Source organism: Salmo salar, chromosome ssa23 (genome assembly GCF_905237065.1).
Source record: "Salmo salar chromosome ssa23, Ssal_v3.1, whole genome shotgun sequence".
NCBI lineage: Eukaryota > Metazoa > Chordata > Actinopteri > Salmoniformes > Salmonidae > Salmo > Salmo salar.
Genome location: NC_059464.1, coordinates 31,112,426 through 31,129,846, shown reverse-complemented (window position 1 = coordinate 31,129,846; position 17,421 = coordinate 31,112,426). Strand labels below are relative to the sequence as shown.

Genomic DNA, 17,421 nt, shown 5'->3' with positions numbered 1-17,421 from the left:
TTATGAAGCTGGTTGATAAAATGCCAAAAGTGTGCAAAGCTGTCATCAAGGCAAAGGGTGGCTACTTTGAAGAATCTCAAATAACATTTTGATTTGTTTAACACTATTGGTTTTCTACATGATTCCATATGTGATATTTCATAGTTTGGATGTCTTAAATATTATTCTACAAATGTATAAAATAGTAAAAATAAAGAAAAACCTTTGAATGAGTAGGTGTCCCCAAACCTTTGACTAGTACTGTATACATGTATAAAAAGGTGGACACATGGGCCAGCACACAGCAACTACTAGAATGGCCACCCAATCTACCGTAGTAGCAGAGTCTTGACTGTCTGAGCCACCTTCCACTCCTCACCAAGAAAAGACATCCATATAAACATGTCTGACACTCCAACTGAACCAAGTAATAAAATGGTTGAGCATTGGACTAAAATATACCATGTCCTAATAAGTTTCTCTGTCAGACACTTTCATTTTTACACGCAGATGTCTGGTACTTAGAGGAGCAGAGTGGGAAGTAATACTGTGTGGGTGGCATGTGTGCCACTACAGAATGTTATCTTAATTGAAGACCTGATTCTATCTGACACTGGGTACACACCCCCAGAGTTAGGGGGCAGTTCTTAGGCGGTGGCCGGGGTGGGAATGGGCCAGAGCAGTCGTATCAGAGGGGGTCACCTCCATTTTTTCTGTGCTCTCATTCTCTGTGGGGGAGGTATCCTTTCTTGTAGATCCTGCAGGGGAAGACATATTTAGTGTCACTGTCAATACCTCTCTTCTTACTTATATCTAGGGAAACCAAATACAACATGTTCATCAGGGCCAAACAATCTGTGAGGAAAGTTATTTTGAGGTCTCACCTTTCTGTGTACGGATTATGACGCAGTCTGCTTCATCCTCATCCTCCTCTGTGTCTGCCTGGAACCCATCCATCTCATGAGCCTGGAACAAAGGAGTGCTCATGAAAATCTGATACACAGCCGTCTTAGCAATAGGATCTGAGCAAAAGGACTTCATATGCATAGTTTATCAGACTGTCCTACCTGCTCAGGGTTGGCAGCCTTCTTCATGAACTTGGTGATGGACATGCTGCCGGCACTCTTCCTCTTGTTGGAGGATGAGGGAGTCTTGTTGGAGGAGGAGGGTGTGGTGGAGGTCTGTTGGGTGGTTGGGGAGTTGCCCTGTGAGCCTGTGGCCGCCGAGGCTTCTTCACGGGACACATGGGCCCCAGAGGTGAGGTAGTTCCACTGGCAGGGCACAGGGAGAGCCTCCTGGCTGAAGCGAACCAGGACCTCTGTATGTATGTACCAGCAGCAGCGTCTGTAGGCCGAGCGCTTCTCATACATGGCATTTCCCTTGATAAGGCGCTTCAGACGGATCCTAGAGCAAAAGGAGACCATCTCAGTTAAGAAAAAAAACTAAGCTTTTGTATAGCCTTTGCAATAAGGCCCGAGGGGGTGTGGTACAATGCATTCGGAAAGTATTCAGACCCCTTGACTTTTTCCACTTTGTTGCGTTACAGCCTTTTTTTTTACGGATTAAATTGTTTTTTCCTCCCTCAATCTACACACAATACCCCATAATGACAAAGCAATAATAGGTTTTTAGGAATGTTTCCAAATTTTATTTATAAAAACCCCAGAAATATCACATTTACGTAAGTATTTAGACCCTTTACGCAGTACTTTGTTGAAGCACCTTTGGCAGCAATAAAAGCCTTTAGTCTTCTTGGGTATTTGGGGAGTTTCTCCCATTCTTCTCTGCAGATCCTCTCAAGCTCTGTCAGGTTGGATGGGGAGCGTCACTGCACAGCTATTTTCAGGTCTCTCCAGAGATGTCCGGGCTCTGGCTGAGCCACTCAAGGACATTCAGAGACTTGTCCCGAAGCCACTCCTGAGTTGTCTTGGCTATGTTCTTAGGGTCGTTGTCCTGTTGGAAGGTGAACCGTCACCCCAGTCTGAGGTCCTGAGCCCTCTGGAGAAGGTTTTCATCAAGGATCTCTCTGTACTTTGCTCTGTTCATCTTTCCCTCAATCCTGACCAGTTACACAGTCCCTGCCACTGAAAAACATCCCCACACCATGATGCTGCCACCACACTTCACCATAGGGATGGTGCCAGGTTTCCTCCAGACGTGAAGCTTGGCATTCAGGCCAAAGAGTTCAAGCTTGGTTTTATCAGACCCGAGAATCTTGTTTCTCATGGTCTGAGTGTCCTTTAAGTGCCTTTTGGCAAACTCCAAGCGGCCTGTCATATGCCTTTTACTGAGGAGTGGCTTCCGTCTGGCCCCTCTACCATAAAGGCCTGATTGGTGGAGTGCTGCAGAGATGTTTTGTCATTCTGGAAGGTTCTCCCATCTCTACAGAGGAACTCTGTGAGAGTGACCATCGGGTTCTTGGTCACCTCCCTGACCCAAGCCCTTCGCCCCTCCCAATTGCTCAGTTTGGCCGGGCGGCCAATCTTGGTGGTTCAAAACGTCTTCCATTTAAGATTGATGGAGGCCACTGTGTTCTTGGCGACCTTCAATGCTGCAGACATTTTTTGGTACCCTTCCCCAAATCTGTGCCTCGATAAAATCCTGTCTCGGAGCTCTACAGACAATTCCTTCGACCTCATGTCTTGGGTTTTGCTCTGACATGCACTGTCAACTGTGGGAGCTTACATAGACAGGTGTGTGCCTTTCCAAATCATGTCCAATCAATTGAATTTACCAGGTGGACTACAATCGTTGTAGAAACATCTCAAGGAGGATCAATGGAAACAGGATGCACCTGAGCTCAATTTCGAGTCTCATAGCAAAGGGTCTGAATACGTTTAAATATTTTTTTATACATTTGTCAAATATTTTTTCGCTTTGTAATGATGAGTTATTGTGTGTAGATTGATGAGAATGTTTTTATTTAATACATTTTAGAGTGAGGCTGTAACATCAAGGCGTCTGAATACTTTCACAATGCACTGTATATGGCCATATACCACAGCTAAGGGCTAATCTGAAGTGCGACGCAACGTGGAGTGCCTGGAGACAGCCCTTAGTCGTGGTAAATAAATTGGCCATATACCACAAACCCCAGAGGTGCCTCATTGCTATTATAAACTGGTTACCAACATAATTAGAGAAGTAAAAAGAAATGTTGTCATTCCGATGGAATACGGTCTGATATACCATGGCTGTTAGCCAAATTCAGCATTCAGGGCTTGAACCACCCAGTTTATAATATGAGTTTAATAGTGACCATATATGATTTACTCATTATGTAAAATAGCAAATGTTTAGTAAATCAGGTTTAAAGTTACCTGGTGGGGATGTCTCCTGAGTTCTTGGGGCTGGAAATAGTAGAGGTCAATTTCTGGCGACAAAACTCCTGGAACTCTGTGATGATCACCTTATTGCTGTTCACATTTCCATGGAGCAGTGGCAGCAACTGGGACAACACTGAAGATATGGTAGGGGAAATGGGAAGGTGTTTGAAAACACATTCTACATCTAGGCCTATTCATGCAAAAGGCTGCATCCAATATGATCATATACTCTCAGGCTGCTACAGAGCAACTCAGGTCAGCCATAAAGACCTGTTGTTCACTGTTCACAATTACTTGTTGGCACAGTAAATACCGAGCGACTCAGACGCAGCATATAAAGCTGGTCTGAAAACGATACAAATCTTTGATTGTCTCTAGTTTAGACTAGAGTCTAGTCTCCCTTGCAGTCTGGACAGCGATCAAGGACTGAAGCACAAGGTGAATTACAGTGGAGTCGGGGGCTTAGCTCCCCCGAATGAGACATGAGCTCTCCAAAAGGCAACAAAAGTCCAACTTTGGGGGGGTTCTCTCTAAATAATGATAGAGTATTACTGACGCATTGTCAATTTATTTACTCTATTGAAGTTGATGTGCTCATCTGAAGCCTGTGTGTTCATGTGTATAAAATTGCGTCGGCTGACGGGGATACCAGTATTCAAAGTTCATTGCAATGGACATTGTAGTCTAGTAAGTTGACCATGTGTTATGGTGTCAATATCTCACACTATTCCTGGAACAGTCCTGTATTTCAAGTTGTATTAGTCACATGCGCAGAATAAAACAGGTGTAGGTAGACCTTACAGTGAAATGCTTACTTACGAGCCCCTAACCAACAGTGCAGTTTCAAAAAAATAGGGATAAGAATAAGAGATAAAAGTAACAAGCCATTAAAGAGCAGCAGCAAAAAATAACAATATATACAGGAGGGGGTGCCGGTACAGAGTCAATGTGTGGGAGCACCGGCCAGTTGAGGTAGTATGTACATGTAGAGTTATCAAAGTGACCATGTATAGATGACAACAGAGAGTGGCAGTGGTGTGAAGAGGGGAGGGCAATGCAAATAGTCTGGGTAGCCATTTGACTAGATGTTCAGGAGTCTTATGGCTTGGGGGTAGAAGCTGTTTAGAAGCCTCTTGGACCTAGACTTGGCGCTCCGGTACCGCTTGCCGTGCGGTAGCAGAGAGAACAGTCTATGACTATGGTGGCTGGAGTCTGATAATTTTAACGGCTTCCCGCCTTCCTCTGACATCGCCTGGTATTTCAGCCCCTTTTCAGGTTTACCGACCCACTTACAAAAAAAATTACATTTGTACCGTATTTCAGACATCACATTCATTTGATGAGAATTGACATTCATTGCATTCCCATGTGTCTTTTTTGCAGTCATTATGATAAGATCTGGTGAGGTTAAACACTACAACTGTTGAAAGATCTGATATTCTGCACAATGCAACTGAAAAAAGACAAGATGTAGGCCTGTGTCATATCGTCAACCAATCACCAATTTGGTTAAATTCTGCACGGCACAATTCCAGCTAAATTTTGTCTGAAAGGACAGTCAATTGTTCACAACAGAGAGCTACAAATTTAAGTAAATAGACGAAATATTAGACACAAATATATACAGTAATTCAGCAAACCTGTGTAGCTCTCCATGCTCATGTTTTAGGCCTAAGTAATTGCATACAGACAGAGCTCAATCATTAAGCACATTTTCTGCTACTTCACTCAATCAAGTTTTGAAAGTCTCCCTTCGTAACCGTTTACATTTTCCTGATGATAAACAGGTATGTTTTCTTGGCGAAACATAACCTGATTTTATTAAAAACAACCACATTGGCATATGTGGTCTCCCTTTTCTTCAACGCCACGCATGAGGCGAAATAGTTGGTGTGTTTGATTTAGCTCGCTCTCGATGCAGCATGAGTACAGATGAATCGCATGTTGGTCTTGGGTGTTAAGTCCATCTCCACAATCAAAACACAGACTTTTGTGTAAATATAAGTGCATGCTTGCTAAAGTCAGTAAAGGCACAGGTCATTACAGTTTGGCCACTCAGAGCTACTCAAGGAAAATCAGCCAACAGTGACACTATTCAAACAACACATGGCTCAACCAAATTACTCATTTACATTATTCTGTAAGAACTCAGATAAGCATCGCAAAGACAAACACAGTCACAAGTTTCCCATCCAAACCAAGAACTACATTTCATCCCGCTTCAGTCAGTCAATGACTCAGATGATCACTACCACTTAGCGGTGGCAAGACTAAGGCTGAGGTCGAAAGGGGTCCTCATGAATATTGGAGGGAGCCTAGCGTTTAAGAGCGTTGGACCAGTAACCTAAAGTTTGCTGGTACGAATCCCTGTGCCAACTAGGCAAAAAATCTACCAATGTGCCCAAATATCTACCAATGTGCCCTTGAGCAAGGCACTTAAACCTAAGTGCTCCTGTAAGTCTCTCTAAATGACAACACACACAATGAACTCTGTATATCTGCATGATGTTACCCCAGACATAAGAATGTACTCACGCTGCTCATCTTCTTGTAGTTTCTGTTGTAGTTTCTGTGCGTAGTCCTCTGGGGTGATGGGCTCCGGCTTGGGCAGGGGTTCTACCAGACACACAGCGAATTGCTGGAATAGCTCCAGAGGAGGACCCTCCCCCTCCCATACACAGCCTCTCACTACCGCCTCCAGCACCTTCACCTTCTTCTTGGCCATCAGCTCATCCCACTCCCGGGCCTTCAGCTTCTGATGAACCTTCTGCTTCTCTGGGTCGCCACCCTCCTGGAATCACGTCACAGAGACAGGAGCAATTAAGGTGAGTGCTCAACATACACCGTTCAACTGACGACCGCAGTCAGCCTGCAGCATTCGACCCAAGGAGTCACTATTTTTATTTTACCTTTATTTAACTAGGCAAGTCAGTTAAGAACAAATTGTTATTTTCAATGATGGCCTAGGAACAGTGGGTTAACTGCCTTGTTCGGGGGCAGAACGACAGATTTGTACCTTGTCAGCTCGGGGATTTGATCTTGCAACCTTTCAGTTACTAGTCCAACGATCTAACCACTAGGCTACGCTGACCCCCCACTAGAGCGCGATGAGCCAAGTAAAGCCCCACCGGCCAAACCCTCCCCTAACCTGGACGACACTGGGCCAATTGTGCGCCACCCTAAGGGACTTCTGATCACGGCTGGTTGTGACACAGTACGGGATCGAACCTGGGTCTATAGTGACGCCCCCAACACTGATGCAGAGCCTTTGACCGGGCCACTCGGGAGGCCCACTGTAAAGCACTAAGTACTTACATTATATCCATTATTAGTCATACCAGACCACCGGAAAAGAACAGTAAAGAAAATGAATGAGGCATGCATACAGATTGTAGGGCAATTTAACCTACCTCTTCCTCCTCCAATGCCCCCTCCCCATCTGATAGGTAACCATGGGGTACAAAGAAACCATCCTCATCATCGTCGTCATTTTCACCTCCCTCATCATTATCCTCCTGCAAAAACAAAAGAGTCTGTTTAGTCAGGGATAGGCAACATTGATTGGGGTGGGGGCCACAAAAAAAGGGGCCGCAGTGGGTCTGCGTACCCACAAACATCCCCCCAACCTTGTGAGCAAAATATTTTAACGGCCCACCTAGTGACAGCCAAGATTTTTTCCCCCTAGGTTTATCATCTCCTGAAATTCTACACATTTTGCCATGGGGTGGAAAAAAGACTTTGCAATTTTATAACTCATTTCATGCAATTCTACTCATTTTGCAATGGGGTGGACAGACAAATTAGCAGTTTTACAGCCTGTAATTCTACACATTTTGCCATAGAGTGGAGGCAATTGTTAGCATTTTTTTTACATGACAACTGATGAACAATGGGCCCAACCCCGGTCCGTAATTCGACCATGCTTACTACACACGTTTAGATAGCTGGCCACAACTTAACAATAAATGTAAAAAATTGCTGACATGTGCTAATTAAGTGACTGCTGACACAACCAAATTTAGAAATTGCACCAAGTGTAATCTATTATTCTAACTTTCAACAGTAAGTTGAGACCCTGACAGAGTCCCCCCCCCCCCAAAAAAAGTTGCCCCTCCCTTTAGATCCTCACAACCAGCAGTAATGATTCAGCTGCAACAATGAGCAAATCTTGATATCAAACAGAACAGCAGAGCATCAAAAGCTGTGACAGAAGAGTATTGAAGAGAGACCTACCCCTTCACTGTGTGACAGGGACTCTCCTGGCTCCTCCTCCTCCCACTCCTCATCACTGTCTACTTCATAATCCAACAGGTCCTAGCGAGAACACAGAAACTTTAGTCATACATAGAAAACCCGTCAAACATGGAAGTCACAGTGCAACTGATATCACCCCAGAACACATTCTTCACTCATGGCACCACTTGACAAATTGGATATGGCAGGGTTAGTGAGAGCAATATGTCAGAAACTAAGACGTAAAGTGAAAAGCTTGAAGGATCATGGTCAGAGAATGAGGGAAGTCTTACCTTGTCCTGTCTGAGAGGGTAACGTGGGGAGATGTGGGGGCTTTTTTTACTCCACGTGCCCCAGTAGGCAGGCCGGTAGTTCTCACGGAACTGAAGGAGCTTCATGCGGCCGTAGTGCTGCCGGTCAGGCACACCGTCCGGTTTAGGCCCCTTAACTATCACTATACACTCCCTATGCAGAGAACAGAGGGGCCAAAGACTATAGGAGTGTACATACACTGAACAAAAATATAAAATCGCAACATGCAACGATTTCAAAGACTATACGGAGTTAGTCCATATAAGAAAATCAGTCAATTGGAAAATTCATTAGGCCCTAATCTATGGATTTCACATTACTGACAATACAGATATGAATCTGTTGGTCACATACCTTAGAAAGGTAGGGGCGTGGATCAGAAAACCTGTCAGCATCTGGTGTAACCACCATTTGCCTCATTCAGCGCAACACATCTCCTTTGCAAAAAGTTGATCAGACTGATAGTGGCCTGTGAAATGTTGTCCCATTCCTCTTCAATGGCTGTGCGAAGTTGCTGAATATTGTCGGGAACTGGAACACGCTGTCGTACATCTCGATCCAGAGCATCCCAAACATTCTCAATGGGTGACATGTCTGGTGAGTATGCAGGTCATGGAAGAACTGGGCCATTTTCAGCTTCCAGGAATTGTGTACAGATCCTTGCGACATGGGGCCGTGCATTATCATGTTGAAACATGAGGTGATGGCAGCGGATGAATGGCACGACAATGGGCCTCAGGATCTAGTCACGGTATCTGTGCATTCAAATTGCCATCAATAAAATGCAATTGTGTTTGTTGTCCGTAGCTAATGCCTTCCCATATAACCGCATCATGGTGCATTCTGTTCACAACGTTGACATCAGCAAACACCTCGCCCACATGACGCCATACACGCTGCCTGTCATCTGCCCTGTACGGTTGAAACCAGGATTAATCCGTGAAGAGCACACTTTTCCAGAGTCACAGAAGGCGAACATTTGTCCACTGAAGTCGGTTACGACGCCGAACTGCAGTCAGGTCAAGACCATGGTGCACGCTGATGAGCATTCCTGAGACGGTTTATGACAGTTTGTGCAGAAATTCCTTGGATGTGCAAATCCAGTTTCATCAGCTGTCCGGGTGGCTGGTCATTTGTCCACTGAAGTCGGTTACGACGCCGAACTACAGGTGACTCCCCCAAAACATCGGTGGCATTGTATTGTGTGACAAAACTGCACCCTTTAGAGTGGCCTTTTATTGTCCCCAGCACAAGGTGCACCTGTGTAATGATCATGCTGTTTAATCAGCTTCTTGATATGCCACACCCTTCATGTGAATGGATTATTTGATATTGCTCACTAACAGGGAGGTAAACACATTTGTGCACAAAATGAGAGAAATAAGGTTTTTGTGCTTATGTAACATTTCTGGGATCTTTTTTTCAGCTCATGAAACCAACACTTTAAATGTTGCATTTGTGTATTTTTTTCAATGTAGAAACAGCCTCTTTACTGTAGGAATCGCAGATTCTTTGTAGTTTCACAAAATGTCAAGAGTTCAGTAATTCAAATCACCTATTGTTGCCATCATGGCCACGCAACAATTGTGATTTTTAGGGTGTGATGGTCTCACCTCATAGAGTCTGTGCTTCTGGGCTTGGTTGGGCCTGATCGGCGGGGCTCATTTCTGGTCCAGTCCCTCAGGCCGTGCAGGCTTCCATCAGGTTTAGCCAGGTACCGGTCCAGTTCATCCAGGACTGCCTCCTCACACTGGACCCGGGTCAGCGGCGCCAGACCCATGTGCTCCTTTATCTCAAATGGAGCAAACTTTCCACAGGCAGACACAAGGGTCTGAGGTGGGAGGGACAGAAGGAAGGAAAGTTACAGATTAAATTAGCATGCCACTATTTTATGATTAAGATTTTGTTTTCTTTTTCAATCCAGTCAGAGTTATCTTACCTTTGTGGCCTGCTGAGGAGTCTTCGGTTTCTGTAGGAAACGTGTTATCTCTGCTTTCTCTGCTTTGAGCCTCTGAATAGAACATTTTCAGATGTATTATCAGGTCTGTTACAATGACATGGCAATTGTCAACCGTCAAATATTATATTTCAGTTTAAAGAATAGAAACATCCCCTATCAACTCACATCCTTCTCTTCTTTCAACCGTTTCTCCTCCTCTTTCTTTCTCTTGTCTTCAAGTTTTGCCCTGGGGGAAATTATATCACGTTTAATTCAATTGCAAGGATTACATTTGCTTTAATAATAAAAAAAATTCAATCAAATGTTTCCAGTCAAGTCAATATAAAAGTAACAAGACATTTCAGATCTGTAGCTCTAGGTGGTTTTCGATCAAGCAACACTCACTCTTGCTTCGATTTGCGATGCTCCTCTTTCGCTCTTAATTTCTCTGCTTTTTCCTTTTCCTCTTTTTCTTTTCTCTCTCTTTTTTCACGCTCTTCTTTCTCCCTTTTCTCCTTTCTTTCCCTCTCTCTCTCCTCTTTCAGTTTGCGAGCCTCCTCTTTTTTCTTCTCTTTAACAGCTTTAGCCTCCTCCCGCTGCCGCTCTCTCTCTTGGCGCTGGTGTAGCCTTTCCTCTTGCTCCTGCAAACTCTATGAAGAGAGGAAATAAATTCAGTTTCAGATAAGTATTTAGATGTAGATATTTAAATAGTAATTGGGATGCAAAATTATGCCACTTAGCAGTGAAATACAGAAGTGATCTATCACAGCTCATTATACCTTTATAGAGCGTCTTTTCACTGTTTTCTGCTCTATTTTAGGGGTGGAATGTGGCTCCTGGAAAGAGAGAAGGTAACATAGATCACATATTAATTTAAAAGCTTCCTGCTGTGTACATTTACACAAAGATTCCTGATGACAGACATTGAATGTTTATTGAATCTGATTTGCGAGTCAGTACTCACCGCGACAGTAGGATTGTTCTCCGTCTTGGCAGCCTCTGGGGAGCTCTCGGCCGCTGACAGAGAGCTGGTGGATGAAGGAGACAGCATGGACCCATTCCCATGACTGGACATATCAGGGTTGACAGACTCTTCCTCTTCTTCTTCCTCTATGTCAGATCCCTGTGTTGTATCTAGCTGTGAGATTGATGCAGTGTCCTCCCCTTCCTGCTCCTCCTCCCCATCCTGTTCATCCCCCACCTTGCAGTCTAAGGGCCCTGTTTTGGCAGTGTGATCTGTTTTGGTGGCCGTTACAGCACTCAGGGTTTTGCTCTGGTGGTTGTTTTTGGTGGGAGGACACGAGGCAGAAATGGGTGTCACAGGTTGCTGCTTTAGAGGGTCAGTTGAATTGAAGTCCTCAGTGAGAACAACAACTATTATTTTGTCTGGGGAAGTTTGGCTGCTGTGACTCATGAATCCATCCAGGGGTCCGCGGCCGTTAACCAGTGCTGGTCCGTGACGCATGGGTAGCGGGGAACTTTCAGATTCATTCTCCCCATCTGAGAGCCCAGGCTCTGGGCAGGGTAGGGCACGAGTTATTTTGGGTTCACTGGTCTCTTTTGGCTCTGGGTTCAGACGCTTAAATGGAAGGCGAGCTGAGGAGAAAATACCCTTTATTATCAATGATTTTCAAGTTGGACTAAATCCAATTTATTTTTTAAAGTATTTGGGAAAACAATGAAAGCAAAGACACTAAATTAAAGAATTTGATTAATTGTAATATAATTTACTAAATTAGAATCTCAATTATGTTTGTTATAGTTTGATAGCACTTTGTATCATCATTCTCCTTTAGCAAAATAAAAGCACCTAATTGTTTATTTTACCAGGTTAGTCTCATTGAGATTAAAAATCTATTATACAAGAGAGACCTGGCCAAAATATCAGCACACAACATTTCAGCCACAATTACAACTTAAAACAAAGTACTACAGTTTAAAAACATACATTTACGAGATTTGGCATCACCTTTGACCTTTTTAAACATGTTGGCTGGAGTTTTACTGTTACAGTGGGGGAAAAAAGTATTTGATCCCCTGCTGATTTTGTACGTTTGCCCACTTACAAAGAAATGATCAGTCTATAATTTTAATAGTAGGTTTATTTGAACAGTGAGAGACAGAATAACAACAACAAAAAATCCTGAAAAACTCACGTCAAAAATGTTATAAAATGATTAGCATTTTAATGAGGGAAATAAGTATTTGACCCCTCTGCAAAACATGACTTTGTAGGAAAAACCCTTGTTGGCAATCACAAAGGTCAGACATTTCTTGTAGTTAGCCACCAGGTTTGCACACATCTCAGGAGGGATTTTTTCCCACTCCTCTTTGCAGATCTTCTCCAAGTCATTAAGGTTTCGAGGCTGATGTTCGGCAACTCGAACCTTCAGCTCCCTCCACAGATTTTCTATGGGATTAAGGTCTGGAGACTGGCTAGGCCACTCCAGGACCATAATGTGCTTCTCTTGAGCCACTCCTTTGTTGCCTTGGCCGTGTGTTTTGGGTCATTGTGATGCTGGAATACCCATCCACGACCCATTTTCAATGCCCTGGCTGAGGGAAGGAGGTTCTCACCCAAGATTTGACGGTACATGGCCCCGTCCATCGTCCCTTTGATGCGGTGAAGTTGTCCTGTCCCCTTAGCAGAAAAACACCCCCAAAGCATAATGTTTCCACCTCCATGTTTGACGGTGGAGATGGTGTTCTTGGGGTCATATGCAGCATTCCTCCTCCTCCAAACACGGCGAGTTGAGTTGATGTCGAAGAGCCCCATTTTGGTCTCATCTGACCACAACACTTTCACCAGTTGTCCTCTGAATCATTCAGATGTTCATTGGCAAACTTCAGACGGGCATGTATATGTATTCTTGAACAGGGGGACCTTGCGGGCGCTGCAGGATTTCAGTCCTTCACGGCGTAGTGTGTTACCAATTGTTTTCTTGGTGACTATGGTCCCAGCTGCCTTGAGATCATTGACAAGATCCTCCCGTGTAGTTCTGGGCTGATTCCTCACCGTTCTCATGATCATTGCAACTCCTCGAGGTGAGATCTTGCATGGAGCCCCAGGCCGAGGGATATTGACAGTTCTTTTGTGTTTCTTCCATTTGCGAATAATCGCACCAAATGTTGTCACCTTCTCACCAAGCTGCTTGCCGATGGTCTTGTAGCCCATTCCAGCCTTGTGTAGGTCTACAATCTTGTCCCTGACATCCTTGGAGAGCTCTCTGGTCTTGGCCATGGTGGAGAGTTTGGAATCTGATTGATTGATTGCTTCTGTGAACAGGTGTCTTTTTTACAGGTAACAAGCTGCGGTTAGGAGCACTCCTATAACATTTTTGACATGCGTTTTTCTGGATATTTTTGTTGTTATTCTGTCTCGCACTGTTCAAATAAACCTACCATTAAAATTATAGACCGATCCTTTCTTTGTCAGTGGGCAAACGTACAAAATCAGCAGGGGATCAAATACTTTCCCCCCCACTGTATCTATTGCCAGGTAAAGGGAAGTTGTGACATCGGTCGAGCAGATATCTGGCAAATAGTATATGGCGGTAATATGCATTCAAAACACCTGAGAGGTTCACTTACCCTGAACAAGCTTCTTATTGGTATTGCTGGGTTTGACTTTGCCATCCATACCTGTAACCAAAACAATGTGAGGGAGATAAGATGACAACAATACCACAACCAATCCTTCAGTCATCAAACAGACTGTATTTCAATACAGAAATATTTCCAGTTGCAAACAAGTTGCGTCACTTTAATTGCTGCATAACTCTGTCACTGGAACAAAGAATGATGTGCAGTACCTTCATATCTTCAAACCACAAAAACAGTCACAACACTGTATGACTTAAATACTAACTGCTTTATCCCCCCACTCAATTGTATTCATGCTATAGGCTTGTCCTTAGTTTAACAAATGCATCCATGTTATTTAAGGAATGTAATATTAAATCCATGTCAGTCAATTAGGAAACGGGTAAGTTAGACTTGCCACTTACTTATCAAGTGACTACCACTGCAATTCAAATATAATGTTAAATCAAATGTGACTCGTTTCAGGAAACTAGGCGTATGTCGCAAGTCACGACTTCACAGGAAAGGCATTTGAATGTTTATTGAATTTTTTTATTATCAAAATGCGTTTTTTGGGCAGAAATGCCTTCTGGAAGATTTGAACTTTCACGTGCCTTAATAACAAACCTGTATGCCATCTGTAAATACGAATAAAGTTGTTAAATTACGAGCCTAGTTGGTTTAGCCACATAAAAAGACAAGAACCTTCCCGGTAGCCATGATTGGCTGAGATAATGAATGGGCCGGACATGCCGAGAGAGTTTCGGATTGGTCTGCCGTGTAGCATCTTCTGTCTATAAAATGAGCTGCTCATTATGTGTAGATAATCCTTTCTACTGCAGTTTTTTTCTCCAAAAGAAATAACATTAGCGACGGAGAACTGCAAATGTGCTGCTAATGCACTCAATAACATTGCTGCCCTGAATTTATCAGGCGATATCGACAAAGGGCAGTGGAAAAAAGTTGTGATGGACTACTTTCAGGATGACGGTCGTACCATGCTGACTCTGACTGAAAATGAATCAGACGATTAGGAAATCCCTGATTTAGGTAAAAACATTTTCATCAAAGACATTGTAGAGTCTTCTGATGACAGTGATGGGGAAGAAACGGCGATCAACAGTGTTGTCACGGAAGAAGTTGAACGAGTTTTGAAATCAGTGTAATGTTTGGTAGAAGCAGAGTATGATAAAGAGATTGATATAATTCTGGCATTTGTCTGCAAATGCAGAGGGAGTCGTTAAGAGAACACAGAAGGCTGTTGTATAAAACACCTGTCTTTGGATTACATCTTCAAACTAAGGGCAACCATTGCATCTGTGACAGAGGAGAAATATCTGATGATTCTTATGGCATTGCAGTGCGAACCAGAGTGACTTGACAACGGGCCAAGCAAGCAAGCTGTACAAACAAAACGGAAACGACACAGGACGTCTTATTTAATGAAAGGGGTTGCAGTCTCCCATGAAGCATTCATCGATGTATACGGGTAAGAGTCTAGCTACAATTTCAGATACTATACGTTTCAAATTTTGTCAGAAAGTTGTTTTCATTGGAAGTTAAAGCTTACTTAGCTGGCTAACTGAAGTTAAGTGGCTGGCTCGCTAGCTAACATTAGCGTTAAGTGTATGATCTGTGTAGTAATATCTCAGAAAGCAATTTGCATTGCTAGTTATAGCCTAATGTTAGATAGGTTAAATAATAGCTAGTTAGCTAATTGGTTAAGTTTAGCTAGCTATGACAATCAGTTTGTTTGTATTGCTAGTACTCAATGGATTGGGATGTCAAAACAAGTACTCTACATGGCTAAACAAAAGACATCAAGGTAAAGCGTACTGTTAGCTAGCTAGCTGACGTTAGATGGCTGGCTCGATAGCTAACATTGCGCGTATGACCTGCGTAGTAATATCTCAGCAAGTTAGTTATAGCCTAATGTTAGTGAGTTCCCAGTCTTCAGCACTATCTGCAGTGCCTCTATGGACATTCACATGACTCTCTCCTTACACACACGCCATACATTGCTGCTACAATCATTTTTTTTTTTTTATCCTACTGCTCAGCCTCTTTACCGCTGATTGTATGCATATAACTACCTCATCTATCACCAGTATCACCGATAATGTTATGATATTGTTTTTGTACATACCGTATATTATTTTGTTCTTTCTCTACTGGCATTGACACTTTTTTCCCCTTTATATTGACACAATCTATTTTTGATATTGCTACTATGCAAGTAATCATTACGCTGTACTGTTTACACCGTCTGTCGTGTCTGGGTAAGCATCATCTAATTTTTTTAAATATTTTTATCTGGACACTTTCTGTTTACCTGGATTTTTTCCTTACTGTAGACTACTACTTTTTACCACACTACATGGCCTTTAGCACATGACCTCAAATGTGAATCCTTAAAAAGATGGGTGGGGCTAAGGGTGTGAATAATGCTGAATTGTACACAAAAGAGCTCTCCAGTAGGTTTACCAAAACATTTAAGGAACATTTTCTCAAAAGTTGGGGTTTATCAACTTTCAAAGCAGAATTACTTTCCCATTGTTTCTCATATGCAGTGTATGATATACAATTTTGTAGCTCTGAGTCGCTACTTTTATCCAATGTAAAAAACTGAATTTCAATTTGCTACATAATAGCGAATCAAGTCGGTGGTTCACAAATAAAAAAACCTAGGAGACGGCACAAGTCATCGGGCTAAGTATAGCGAGGTGTTTGCTTTTCTCTCCCGCCATTCGGTGAATATAAGCCAAGTGTAAAAGCCCGGCTGTGGCTACACTCACAGCTCTAACGGTGGTGAGAACAGGGTTAGCCACAAAGTAAAATAAACAAATTCCGTTCGTTAAAGTAACCCCAAACAAGCTTATTGTTGGCATTGCTAGGGTTGATTGTTTTGGTTACAGGTATGGGTGGCAAAGTGAGGGAGATAAGATGACAACAACCCCACAACCATCCCCCCTCATAGCTAACGTTAGATGGACTTTGTCTTACAATGCACTTTGACTTTATCAGTAAATGCAGAAGTACAATGCCATTGACCATTAAATGAACCATTGTCAATGGTTCTAGCTGTCGAGCGGGCAGTGTTGTAACTCAATGTCTAATTGAAATTATATTTTCCGAATAACGTTAACTGTTATCAACAAGCTGGTGAGAAAAACTACCAATACACTGTTCAATCATTTCGGTGCACATTTGCTTGCTTGCTAACGTTAGTTAGCTGAAGGCCATGGGGTGTCTAGCAAGCAGCAGGCTGGCAAGGTTGACACCAACTCTAACTAGATTAGCTAGCTAAGTTAGCTGGCTGAGGAATAGTTAACTATAAAGATTAACGTTAGCTAACTAAGTTACAGTAACGTTAGATTCATTTCAGAAAATATTGGTCATATAGTTAGCTATAGAAGCTAGGTGAAGTTCAAGCTAACATAAACCCACATTTTACACTTCACTACTTACTTGGAAATGTTATGAGGGGTTGGCTAATAAAAACGTTAATTCGTTAACGTTAGCTATCTACTATAACAGTTAGTGTACTGTACAGTAACTAACTTAGTAATTAACCTTACTGACGTTTTAGCTAGTTATAGTAGCTAGCTAAAGTATTAAGGCAGAAGTTTGTGTTGACTATGTGGCCATAGGCAAACTGAAAGGTAAATAATAATTTAAAAGTATATAACTAAATTCCAAAAACATTTGAAAGTTTAAAATATAAATATCGTCGCTACCTCTCCTCCGTGGAGTGGATGCTAAATGCCCGTCCACGGATGGATCTTCCGTCGCCAGCATCACCATCCGAGACTTCCCCTCACTTTCGATATCCTTGAGTGGAAAACAGTGGCAATATAACAAAACCATATGATGTCGCAATATTGACAGGTCTTCCAGAGTAACACTGTTATTCTGCAAAATATACTTTACAGTTGACAGGGTTTTACTATTTTTAAGACTAAGTAGCTACATGTTATTCCTTCCGCATCTCACACACGCTCCCTTTGGATCTCCTTGCTGCCTCGCGCCCGTCGTCAGTCAGATTTGGCG

At 42.9% G+C, this 17,421-nt stretch overlaps 1 protein-coding gene across 3 annotated transcripts; it reads right to left on the bottom strand.

Annotated features, from left to right (window-relative positions):
- Positions 1–266: 266 nt before the first annotated feature.
- On the bottom strand, positions 267–17,421 carry LOC106584399 (chromatin assembly factor 1 subunit A). Of its 3 annotated transcripts, none has more exons than XM_014169673.2 (17): positions 17,342–17,417; positions 17,109–17,202; positions 13,381–13,431; positions 10,754–11,385; positions 10,569–10,625; positions 10,195–10,439; positions 9,976–10,036; positions 9,790–9,861; positions 9,464–9,681; positions 7,832–8,003; positions 7,539–7,619; positions 6,716–6,820; positions 5,841–6,096; positions 3,300–3,438; positions 1,047–1,383; positions 864–945; positions 267–737 (listed from the first exon to the last, which is right to left on the bottom strand). In XM_014169673.2, the coding sequence occupies exons 2-17, from the start codon at positions 17,173–17,175 to the stop codon at positions 613–615; spliced, it is 2,700 nt and encodes an 899-aa protein (XP_014025148.2). In that variant the 5' UTR covers positions 17,176–17,202; positions 17,342–17,417; the 3' UTR covers positions 267–612. The 3 variants fall into 3 exon arrangements, with proteins under 3 accessions (XP_014025148.2, XP_014025149.2, XP_014025147.2); XM_014169674.2 differs by having other exon boundaries at positions 17,365–17,385; XM_014169672.2 differs by having other exon boundaries at positions 17,109–17,421.

Bases quoted from the DNA above. Each gene is read 5' to 3' on its own strand.
- LOC106584399 (XM_014169672.2), bottom strand. From the start codon at position 17,238: ATGGTTTTGTTATATTGCCACTGTTTTCCACTCAAGGATATCGAAAGT. The intron at 11,386-13,380 runs GTAAGTGAACCT...TTTTCTCCTCAG, and splicing joins CAATAAGAAGCTTGTTCAGG to CTCGCCTTCCATTTAAGCGT. The intron at 738-863 runs GTGAGACCTCAA...CTTCCCCTGCAG, and splicing joins CATAATCCGTACACAGAAAG to GATCTACAAGAAAGGATACC.